Here is an 11,850-nt window from a genome sequence, read left to right as displayed (position 1 = left end):
ATCAGCCCAAGTCAGTCTTTTTTTGTCATGTGCAATTAATTCTGTTTTCAATGTGTTATATGTGTGATGTTATATTTTCTTGCTCTTCAATAAATATATATTGAAACAGAATGAGACAATGTTGATTTTTTTTATACACACTGCTGCTCCATGATCTGTACACACGCTGCTTCTACATCCAAAATCAACTGTAGCCGGGAAAGGGGGCAGGGAAGTACATGAAGTAGGCAGCAACACGGAGCTGTGAGATGCAGGATGCAGACATTCTGGTGTCTCATCTTGTGTCTGTCCCCAGACAGTGTAATAAACATGGTTTGAGGGAGAATACTGGGCTCCAGTAATCCCCCCCTAAACCTGCCCATGCTGGGAGCACAGCTCCTCCAGCTGTCTCCTGAGATCTCTAAACAGGGCAGTGACTCTCTCTGCTTCACCATCTGCTTTTATTTGTGTTTTTCTCTTGAGTTCCTCCAAACTTTGGACTCTTTTCTCAGCCTCCTCTGTCTCAGCCATCAGTTTCTGAGTTTTTTTCTCAGAGGCTTCTTGTAGTGTCTCCACCTGGTGTCCCTGATGTTCTCCAGCCAAAGTGCAGGTTACACAGACACAGGCAGCATCCTCAGTGCAGTAATACTCCAGGATCTTCTTATGGATGGAGCACTTCCTGGTCTCCAGTAGTGTTGGGCGAACACCTAGATGTTCGGGTTCGCGAACGTTCGCCGAACATCGCCACGATGTTCGGGTGTTCGCGCCAAACCCCGAACATAATGGAAGTCAATGGGGACCCGAACTTTCGTGCTTTTTAAAGCTTCCTTACATGCTACATACCCCAAATTTGCAGGGTATGTGCACCTTGGGAGTGGGTACAAGAGGAAAAAAAATATTTGAAAAAGAGCTTATAGTTTTTTAGAAAATTGATTGTAAAGTTTCAAAGGAAAAACTGTCTTTTAAATGCGGAAAATGTCATGTTTCTTTGCACAGGTAACATGCTTTTTGTCGCCATGCAGTCATAAATGTAATACAAAGAAGAGGTTCCAGGAAAAGGGACCGGAACGCTAACCCAGCAGCAGCACACGTGATGGAACAGGAGGAGAGCGGCGCGGGAGGAGAAGGCCACGCTTTGAGACACAACCCAGGCCTTGCATGAGGACAAGAAGCGTGCGGATAGCAATGCTTTTTGCCGCCATGCAGTCATAAATGTAATAAAGATGAGAGGTTCAATAAACAGGGACCGGAAACGCTAACCCAGCAGCAGCAGCAGCACACGTGATGGAACAGGAGGAGGCGCAGGAGGAGAAGGCCACGCTTTTTGAGACACAGCATCCCAGGCCTTGCATGAGGACAAATAGCGTGCGGATATAGCAATGCTTTTTGCCGCCATACAGTCATAAATGTAATAAAGATGAGAGGTTCAATAAACAGGGACCGGAAACGCGAACCCAGCAGCAGCAGCAGCAGCACATGTGATGGAACAGGAGGAGGCGCAGGAGGAGAAGGCCACGCTTTTTGAGACACAGCATCCCAGGCCTTGCATGAGGACAAATAGCGTGCGGATATAGCAATGCTTTTTGCCGCCATGCAGTCATAAATGTAATAAAGATGAGAGGTTCAATAAACAGGGACCGGAAACGCTAACCCATCACAGATGGTCATTGTTCATGTTACTTGGTTGGGGTCCAGGAGTGTTGCGTAGTCGTTTCCAATCCAGGATTGATTCATTTTAATTTGAGTCAGACGGTCTGCATTTTCTGTGGAGAGGCGGATACGCCGATCTGTGACGATGCCTCCGGCAGCACTGAAACAGCGTTCCGACATAACGCTGGCTGCCGGGCAAGCCAGCACCTCTATTGCGTACATTGCCAGTTCGTGCCAGGTGTCTAGCTTCGATACCCAATAGTTGAAGGGTGCAGATGGATTGTTCAACACAGCTACGCCATCTGACATGTAGTCCTTGACCATCTTCTCCAGGCGATCGGTGTTGGAGGTGGATCTGCACGCTTGCTGTTCTGTGGGCTGCTGCTGCATGGGTGTCATAAAATTTTCCCACTCCAAGGACACTGCCGATACCATTCCCTTTTGGGCACTAGCTGTGGCTTGTGTTGTTTGCTGCCCTCCTGGTCGTCCTGGGTTTGCGGAAGTCAGTTTGTCGGCGTACAACTGGCTAGAGGAGGGGGAGGATGTCAATCTCCTCTCTAAAGTCTCCACAAGGGCCTGCTGGTATTCTTCCATTTTGACCTGTCTGACTCTTTCTTCAAGCAGTTTTGGAACATTGTGTTTGTACCGTGGATCCAGAAGGGTATAAACCCAGTAATTGGTGTTGTCCAGAATGCGCACAATGCGTGGGTCGCGTTCAATGCAGTCTAGCATGAATTGAGCCATGTGTGCCAGAGTCCTGCCAGAATCCTCATCATCCTCTTGTGAGCGTTGTGATAGTTGTTGTGATGCATCATAGTCGTCACCTTCTTCCTGGTCTGCTTCTGCTGACCATTCGCGGTGAATTGTGGAAGTCCAACGTGCACCGCTCTGGCCCTCGTCAGTGTTGGCATGAAATTCCTGCTCCAACTCCAGCTGTTCCTCCTCCTCTTCTTCGTCATAGCTGCTGGGGCCAGCGTTTCCTGATGCGGATGGCCTGATGTTGGTACCATCACGCTGATCGTTTTCTCCTTCAGATTCCCCCAGTTGCATCATGACAGCCGTTTCCTTGATTTTCAACATTGACCTCTTCAGTAAACACAGCAGTGGTATGGTAATGCTGACTGAAGAGTTGTCACTGCTCACAAGCAACGTGGATTGCTCAAAATTTTGGAGGACTTGGCAGAGGTCCAACATGTTGGCCCAATCGGATCCACAGAAGCTTGGCAGCTGTCCGGATGCGCCTTGGTACTGCGCCGTCATGTACTGGACCACTGCACTCTTCTGCTCGCAAAAGCGGGCTAGCATGTGCAGCGTAGAATTCAAGCGCGTAGGGACATCACACAGCAAGCGATGGTGGGGGAGATTGAAGCGCTCCTGCATCTTGGCGAGTGCCCCCGAAGCAGTACTGGAATTTCTGCAATGTTTGGCCACTCGTCGCACCTTCAACAGAAGATCGGCCACGCTTGGGTATGTCCTCAGGAACCGCTGAACTACTAGGTTCATCACGTGCGCCAGGCAAGGGATGTGTGTCAGCTTAGCCAACCTTAAAGCGCGAATGAGATTACTCCCATTATCACACACAACCATGCCCGGTTTCAGGTCCAGCGGTGCCAGCCACAAATCCGTCTGTTCCTTTATTCCCCTCCAAATTTCCTCCCCTGTGTGCTGCTTATCCCCAAGGCAGATCAGCTTCAGCAACGCTTGCTGACGCATGCCAACAGCTGTGCTGCACTGCTTCCACGATCCTACTGCTGCTGGGTTAGCGTTTCCGGATGAGGTACAGCTTTGAGATGCGTTGGAGGAGAAGAAGTCAGAGAGGTAGGTGCTGCTGTTGTTATCCAGTGGGAGGGACGGCGGTGTAGCTGTTTGCGGCGTGGGCAACACCCGCGCCGTAGCAGGTGAGGAATCGCTGCCAGGCTCCACAAGGTTCACCCAGTGCGCGGTAAGGGAGATGTATCGACCCTGGCCGAACGCACTCGTCCAGGTGTCAGTGGTGAGGTGAACCTTGCAGGCAACGGCATTCTTCAAGCTTCGGGTTATTTTGCTGACCACGTGCTCATGCAACTCAGGCACTGCAGAGCGCGCAAAGTGGTAGCGGCTGGGAACCACGTAACGTGGGATGGCCACTGACATCATGCCCTTGAAGCTGTTTGTCTCCACCACTCGATATGACAGCATTTCGCAGGCCAGAAGCTTGGCTATGTTGGCTGTTACTGCCACGGCCCGGGGGTCATTTGCTGGCAATTTCCTCTTGCGATCAAACACCTCCCCGAGACAGACAACTGAATCGTAGGGCTGCACACTGAAGGGCTGTTGGTTGTTGTGTTTGATGAACACTGGGAGACCTCAAGAGCACTACTCCGGAAAGTGACAGTGTCAGCGTCTGATGTTTGTGAATGTTGTGAACCACGCAATGGCTGGGCTACTGCTGCTGCTGAGGCGGGTCTGGTGGTGAGTCTGGTGACCCCAAGGGAGGCAGTGTTGCTGGTACCCTGTCCTGCCGCGTTTGCCCGCAGAGTGGGATGTTTGGATAGCATGTGGCGGCTCATGCTGGTGGTGGAGAGGTTGTTAATACTTTTCCCCCTGCTCAGGCGGGTCTTGCACACCTTGCAAATCGCCATAGTACCATCCTCAGTGCAGTCTTCAAAGAAAGCCCAGACTTTGGAGCACCTGCCTTGCTGGCGATTTCTGTTTGCGCCTCTTTTGCCTCTCACTTGAACTTCCACGCTTGTGGTGCCTGAAATTGCGTGCCGCCTACCTTGTGGCACAAGGCGAACTCGTGCAGCAGTGGGTTCTTCAACAGACTCATCTGTGCTGCTGCTACGACGGCGATGTTCTCGTTCACAAACAAAATCTGGGTCTCTGTCCACATTGTCCATACCCTCCTCTTCCATCTCCTGAAACTCGTCATATGTCATTGTGGGGGGCCGCCGCCGTGGAGTAGAGCTCCCCAGAACAACCTCTGCGCAGCTCACTCCAACGTCGTCTTCCAGATCTTGTCGGCCGACCTCCTGCAATTGCAACCCCTCCTGCCCAACTTGCTCTGAGATTTGGGTTTCCGAGTCCTCCTCGGACTCGCCTTGTATTTCAGTGCGCGGTGCATTTCCCACAGTTAATGGTTGTGAATCCGGGCACAACATTTCTGGCTGTTCCTCCATTGACCTTTGAAAGGTGGAAGTTTGTTGGGCTGGGAATAGCTCCTGCGAATACCCCATTGTGTCCTGAGGTAATTCATCGGACTGGTTATCTGGCAGTTGTGTGCGTGGTGTCGCTGCCGGTTGTGTCAGCTTTGTGCCCACTGGCTCCTTGTAACTGGCTGAGGACTCGGACCTCGTGCGTGATGTGCTGGTGCTGCTTAACCCACTGCTGGACGCTTGAGAGGTCATCCAAGTAATTATCTGGTCCTGTTCTTTTGGATTTGTGAGGGTTGTTGTCCTGGACAACATGGGCGGTATTGAGTGGGTTTTCTTGGGTGCTCCCCTGTGGCCTGTACGTGAACCGTCAGGGGAAACACCTCTTCCCTTGCCCCTCCCTCTTTCACCGGATTTCTTCCTCATTTCACTTATCCTTAAAGTACACGCTGACTGGCAGCAGTACAGTGGCAGTACAGAAATGCTATACAGTGGTGGGTGAGCGGTGTACCACTATTCCCAGCAGCGACACAGAGCACAATGCTATACAGTGGCGGGTGAGCGGTGTACCACTATTCCCAGCAGCGACACAGAGCACAATGCTATACAGTGGCGGGTGAGCGGTGTACTACTGTTCCCAGCAGACACAGAGTGGCAGTAAACACAATGCTATATAGTGTGGCTGAGCAAGGTACACAGAGTGGCAGTAAACACAATGCTATATAGTGTGGCTGAGCGAGCGGTGTACTACTATTTCCAGCAGACACAGAGTGGCAGTAAACACAATGCTATATAGTGTGGCTGAGCGAGGTACACAGAGTGGCAGTAAACACAATGCTATATAGTGTGGCTGAGCGAGCAGTGTACTACTATTCCCAGCAGACACAAAGTGGCAGTAAACACAATGCTATATACTGTGGCTGAGCGAGGTACACAGAGTGGCAGTAAACAGAATGCTATATAGTGTGGCTGAGCGAGCGGTGTACTACTGTTCCCAGCAGACACAGAGTGGCAGTAAACAGAATGCTATATAGTGTGGCTGAGCGAGGTACACAGAGTGGCAGTAAACAGAATGCTATATAGTGTGGCTGAGCGAGGTACACAGAGTGGCAGTAAACACAATGCTATATAGTGTGGCTGAGCGAGCGGTGTACTACTATTCCCAGCAGACACAGAGTGGCAGTAAAAAGAATGCTATATAGTGTGGCTGAGCGAGGTACACAGAGTGGCAGTAAACACAATGCTATATAGTGTGGCTGAGCGAGCGGTTTACTACTATTCCCAGCAGACACAGAGTGGCAATAAACAGAATGCTAAATAGTGTGGCTGAGCGAGGTGCATAGAGTGGCAGTAAACAGAATGCTAAATAGTGTGGCTGAGCGAGGTACACAGAGTGGCAGTAAACAGAATACTATATAGTGTGGCTGAGCGAGCAGTGTACTACTATTCCCAGCAGACACAGAGTGGCAGTAAACAGAATGCTATATAGTGTGGCTGAGCGAGGTACACAGAGTGGCAGTAAACAGAATGCTATATAGTGTGGCTGAGCGAGCGGTGTACTACTATTCCCAGCAGACACAGAACAGTAAACAGAATGCTATATAGTGTGGCTGAGCGGTGTACCACTATTCCCAGCAGCGACACAGAGCACATTGCTATACAGTGGCGGGTGAGCGGTGTACCACTATTCCCAGCAGCGACACAGAGCACAATGCTATACAGTGGTGGGTGAGCGGTGTACTACTTTTCCCAGCAGACACAGAGTGGCAGTAAACAGAATGCTATATAGTGTGGCTGAGCGAGGTACACAGAGTGGCAGTAAACAGAATGCTATATAGTGTGGCTGAGCGAGCGGTGTACCACTATTCCCAGCAGCAACACAATGACTGGGGGGACCCTGGCTAGCGTGGCTGGAGCGCAAACTACCTTGCCTGCCTACCCAAAGCTAAACCCACAGACAAATGGCGGAGATATGACGTGGTTCGGGTATTTATTTACCCGAACCACGTGACAGTTCGGCCAATCAGAGCGCGTTCGGGTCCGAACCACGTGACCCGTTCGGCCAATCACAGCGCTAGCCGAACGTTCGGGGAACATTCGGCCATGCGCTCTTAGTTCGGCCATGTGGCCGAACGGTTTGGCCGAACACCATCAGGTGTTCGGCCGAACTCGAACATCACCCGAACAGAGTGATGTTCTGCAGAACCCGAACAGTGGCGAACACTGTTCGCCCAACACTAGTCTCCAGGGAGATGGTGGTGGTACATAAGGCGTGTTCTGGTGCCTTGCTGTGGTCTCTCAGGTGATTATCACACATAGAAGCATCACAGTGCAGACAGGACATAACAGCAGGTTCATAAGTGTCCACACAATAAGTACAGCAGACTCCACCCTTGAAACGCTCTGCTATGCTCCTTAGAGCAATGTTCCTGTGTAATCCAGGCCACACCGTGTACTTCTCTCTACATTCAGGACAGGAATAACCTGCTGACCCCTCCTGCGAGTCCAGCACACGATCAATACAGACAGGCAATCCCCCCTAAACCTGCCTATGCTGGGAGCACATATGGCTTGCTATACTGGGCAGAAGGACTACCGAACACTGGAGGCACATCTGGCTATCTAATCTATACTGGGGAGGGGGGCTGCTATACTGTGGACACATCTGGCTATACTGGGGAGGGAAAATCCAAATATTAAGGCACATCTGGCTATCTTCACTAGGGAGGGGCTTCCTAATACTGGAGAACAGCAGGCTATATATACTGGGGAGAAGGCTATCAATTACTGGGGACCACCTGGCTCTCTATACTGAGGAGGGGGGCTACCTAACGCTGGGGACACATCTGACTACCTATACTGGGGAGGGGGTTGCCTAATACTGGGGCTCATTTGGCTATCTATACTAGGTAGCCGCTACCTAATACTGGGGGCACATCTGGCTACTTATACTGGGGAGGGGACTGCTTAATAGTGGGGGCACATCTGGCTACCTATACTGGAGAGGGGGGATTCCTAATGCTGGGGGCACATCTAGCACATCTGGCTATCTATGCTAGGTAGGGGGATACCTTATATCGGGGACTCATCTGGCTTTCTATGCTAGGGAGGGGAGATACCTTATACTGGGAGCATATCTGACTATCTATACTGGGGAGGAGGCTGCCCAATACTAGGGGCACATCTGCTATCTATACAGGAGAGAGGACTGCCTAATACTGTGGGCTCATCTGGCTGTACTGGGGAGGGGTGCTACCTTATACTGGGAGCATATCTGGTGATACTGGGGAGGAAGCAACCTAATACTGGGGGAAACTCTGGCTATACTGAAGAGGGGGGGGAGGGGCTACCTAATACTGAGGGCCCATCTGTTATCTATACTGGGGCAAGCATGATTTGCGAGGGCATACCTTGACATCTCAGTCTCTGTTGCTGGGGAACCTTGTCCCTGCCCTGGTACTGAATTAATTAAATGGTGGAATTAAATGGTGGAACTCCACTCTGAATTACCAGATGGAATTTGGAATTCCATCAGATTCTACATTCTGCATTTTCAGCCATCCTTATAGGTGAGGAATGGCAGCCTCTATGTATCTCTCATGACAGGTTTACTTTAAAAGGAGAGAAAATATGTTATGGTCAGTTCAGTTTTAAATGTACTTTTAATGTACTAGTATTTATATCATTATGTAATTTATAGAAATATTACAGATAAGCAATACAGACAGGTTGCAGCTAGTGATGGGCGAACACCTGGATGTTCGGGTTCGGGAAAGTTCGCCGAACATGGCCGAGATGTTCGGCATGTTCGGGCCGAACCCCGAACTTCCCGAACATCCCGCTTTTGGGGGCCCTATGGGGTCGCAGGCATAAGGGGGGAGCATGCCCCGATCGCGGGGGGGGGGTCGGAAATTCCCCCCACCCCCTCCGCTAGCGCTCCCCCCTCTGCCCGCTTCCCCATACAAAAGTTTCAGGAAAGTACCTGTGGTAGTGGATGGCCTGGCAGTGGCACTGTGGAGTGAGGAGGAGGAGTCCGGAGAGTGACGTGTTGAGGGAGGCCAGGCAGCGGGCGGTTCAGCGGTAGTACCCTTGTGGTACTTCCGCCCTTTCTCTGACCTCACGCCCGCTGCCCGGCCTCCCTCAACGCGTCACTCTCCGGACTCCTCCTCCTCACTCCACAGTGCCACTGCCAGGCCATCCACTACCGCAGGTACTTTCCTTAAACTTTTGTATGGGGAAGCGGGCAGAGGGGGGAGCGCTAGCGGAGGGGGTGGGGGGAATTTCCGACCCCCCCCCCCGCGATCGGGGCATGCTCCCCCCTTATGCCTGCGACCCCATAGGGGGGCCATATTGCGGCATGTTCGGGCGAACAGGGGCCCTGTTCGGCCCTGTCGGCGGCCATTCAATAGTTCGGGCCGAACCCGAACTTAAAAGGCCGAACACCATCAGGTGTTCGGCCGAACTCGAACATCACCCGAACAGGGTGATGTTCTGCAGAACCCGAACAGTGGCGAACACTGTTCGCCCAACACTAGTTGCAGCCATGACACTCAGTTTATAAAGCACTGTGGGTCTTCCAGTAATAAAGCCCAGCACTGCCTGCATGCCAGGAGGCCCCTCTATAACTCTTTTTTATATATATTATATTATTATTATTATTTTATTAGATGTTTCAAAGATATAACAAGCAAGTAACGAAAGGCATAATATGGAACATGCTTAGTGAGAGTTTTGACATATAATTATAATTCACATGTGCATAAATCCCAGGAGATATTAATAACCATGACAGTAGAACCAGACAATAATTGAAAAAGTATACAATAAGAGATCAGCTGTTAAAGATACATCCCAAATATCGGCCAAAGATGTAGAAAAAGAAACTTGCCAAAAAGAAAACCCAATAGAAAATCTAATTGTCATGAAAAGGTCTGAACATCCGCTCGAATAAAATTATATCATGTAATAGGCCCATAGTCCTGTACAATTTTCCACACCTCCCACCCTCTGTAACTCTAACAACTTAGCACCGGAGGATCATCTAGATTACTTTGCTGAGGGGAGAGGTGTCCCTCCTGTGTGAGTCAGGCTGCAGGTAATATGAAAAGCTAATAAGCAAAGCTGTACAAAGCTAGAGGAATATTCAGAGCTGTTACTGGGATTTCCCTGAATATCACAGATATCTAGTAATTACTGGCAGGCCAATAAGCCAGTCCCAATTCTCTCCCTGTGATGTCACCAGTGGGTGGATACCTCACTCATCCTGATTCCCCCCAGATAGCTTTACACCTCCTCCCCCTACCCATACCGCCGCATAGAGGGGCTCAGTGAAGGCGACAGTGAAGGTGTGGAGGTGTCTGATCGGGTCACACAGGGCATAAAAGGAGATCTGCCCAGCCTCATAATCCAGATATATCCTGACTCTGTCACTGAGGATCTTATCATGTAACCAGGACTCTATCCTAGGATGTCTCAGTGAGTACTGGCTACACCACCTGCACAAACTATCACTGGGGATCTTGTGAGGTAACTTGATCTCTTCACTGTCATGTCTCACTAAGTACTGATTATCCCACCTCTCCAAACACCAGGACTTGTTATTATCTCCAATCACTGACTGACCTCCTCCTCTCCTGCCTATACTGGGGTAACACATCCCAACTCTCCATTCATCTGATGCCCTAACATTCACTTCCCAGTAATATTGCCCTGAGGAAAAACTCCGGCTGCTCAATACCTGAGAATACCACTTAAACCTCTCGGGTGTTTCTGGGCGATTCTGCCTTCTGTGTGACAAGGATGCAGTTTTCCTGTCGTCTGATATATGTAACCAATCATTAGCTGTGTTTAAATCCAGTAATATATCTGCTGGCTTTATAGAGATCCCTCCAGTTACCCCATACATGATATCAGATAGTCCTGTATGTAATGTGTGTGAGATGCCAGCCACATCCATGTCCCCTCCACTGTGGAGCTGCTTATCATGTCTGTCCTCCGTGTCCCACAAGTCCCCTGTGTCTGATTCCTGTAAGACAATTAGTTGATCGTTCATGTTACACAGCTCCTCAATATGACGTATCTTCCTGGACAGTTCCTTCTTCTTTATCTCCAGCTGCTGAATGACATCATCATAGGATTGTGACATCTGCTCTGCCTGCCTGCTGATGTCACTCAGGACTCTCTTCTCCAGCTCCTCCAGCTGTCTCCTGAGATCTCTAAACAGGGCAGTGACTCTCTCTGCTTCACCATCTGCTTTTATTTGTGTTTTTCTCTTGAGTTCCTCCAAACTTTGGACTCTTTTCTCAGCCTCCTCTGTCTCAGCCATCAGTTTCTGAGTTTTTTTCTCAGAGGCTTCTTGTAGTGTCTCCACCTGGTGTCCCCGATGTTCTCCAGCCAAAGTGCAGGTTACACAGACACAGGCAGCATCCTCAGTGCAGTAATACTCCAGGATCTTCTTATGGATGGAGCACTTCCTGGTCTCCAGGGAGATGGTGGTGGTACATAAGGCGTGTTCTGGTGCCTTGCTGTGGTCTCTCAGGTGATTATCACACATAGAAGCATCACAGTGCAGACAGGACATAACAGCAGGTTCATAAGTGTCCACACAATAAGTACAGCAGACTCCACCCTTGAAACGCTCTGCTATGCTCCTTAGAGCAATGTTCCTGTGTAATCCAGGCCGCACCGTGTACTTCTCTCTACATTCAGGACAGGAATAACCTGCTGACCCCTCCTGCGAGTCCAGCACACGATCAATACAGACCCGGCAAAAGTTGTGGCCACATTTCAGGTTTACAGGGTCTGTATAAATATCCAGACAGAGGGAACAATTCAGCTCCTCGCTCAGATTAGCAGATGCCATCGCTGGCAGCAGGAGAGGGGAGTGAAGTGAAACATCCTCAGAATCAGGTAGAGCTAGTTGTGACATGATACAGCAGGGCGAGGCTGAGCTAAACTCCTGAGGCAGCATTCCTCTTTTAAACACATAAGAAAAATGTTTTCTGTGGAACATCTGTCGCTCTGGTCATGTCACGGGTTATGGTGACTTAGGAGCAGTGCAGTTTTTAGATTAAATTGCTCCCAGGGCGAG

General features: G+C 50.1%; 1 protein-coding gene across 1 annotated transcript; it reads right to left on the bottom strand.

The window, feature by feature from the left end:
* Nucleotides 1-9,357: 9,357 nt before the first annotated feature.
* Nucleotides 9,358-11,622, bottom strand: LOC137544800 (E3 ubiquitin-protein ligase TRIM39-like). Its single transcript, XM_068265889.1, has one exon. It carries the CDS (start codon nt 11,620-11,622, stop codon nt 10,015-10,017), a length of 1,608 nt encoding a protein of 535 aa, XP_068121990.1. The 3' UTR covers nt 9,358-10,014.
* Between the last annotated feature and the right edge of the window lie 228 nt (nt 11,623-11,850).

This window comes from Hyperolius riggenbachi, chromosome 2 (assembly GCF_040937935.1).
Source record: "Hyperolius riggenbachi isolate aHypRig1 chromosome 2, aHypRig1.pri, whole genome shotgun sequence".
Lineage (NCBI taxonomy): Eukaryota > Metazoa > Chordata > Amphibia > Anura > Hyperoliidae > Hyperolius > Hyperolius riggenbachi.
Note: the sequence above shows the minus strand (reverse complement) of the source record. Positions and strands in the feature narration are given on the sequence as shown.

Coding starts and splice junctions, on each gene's coding strand:
- LOC137544800 (XM_068265889.1), bottom strand. CDS start 11,622: ATGGCATCTGCTAATCTGAGCGAGGAGCTGAATTGTTCCCTCTGTCTG.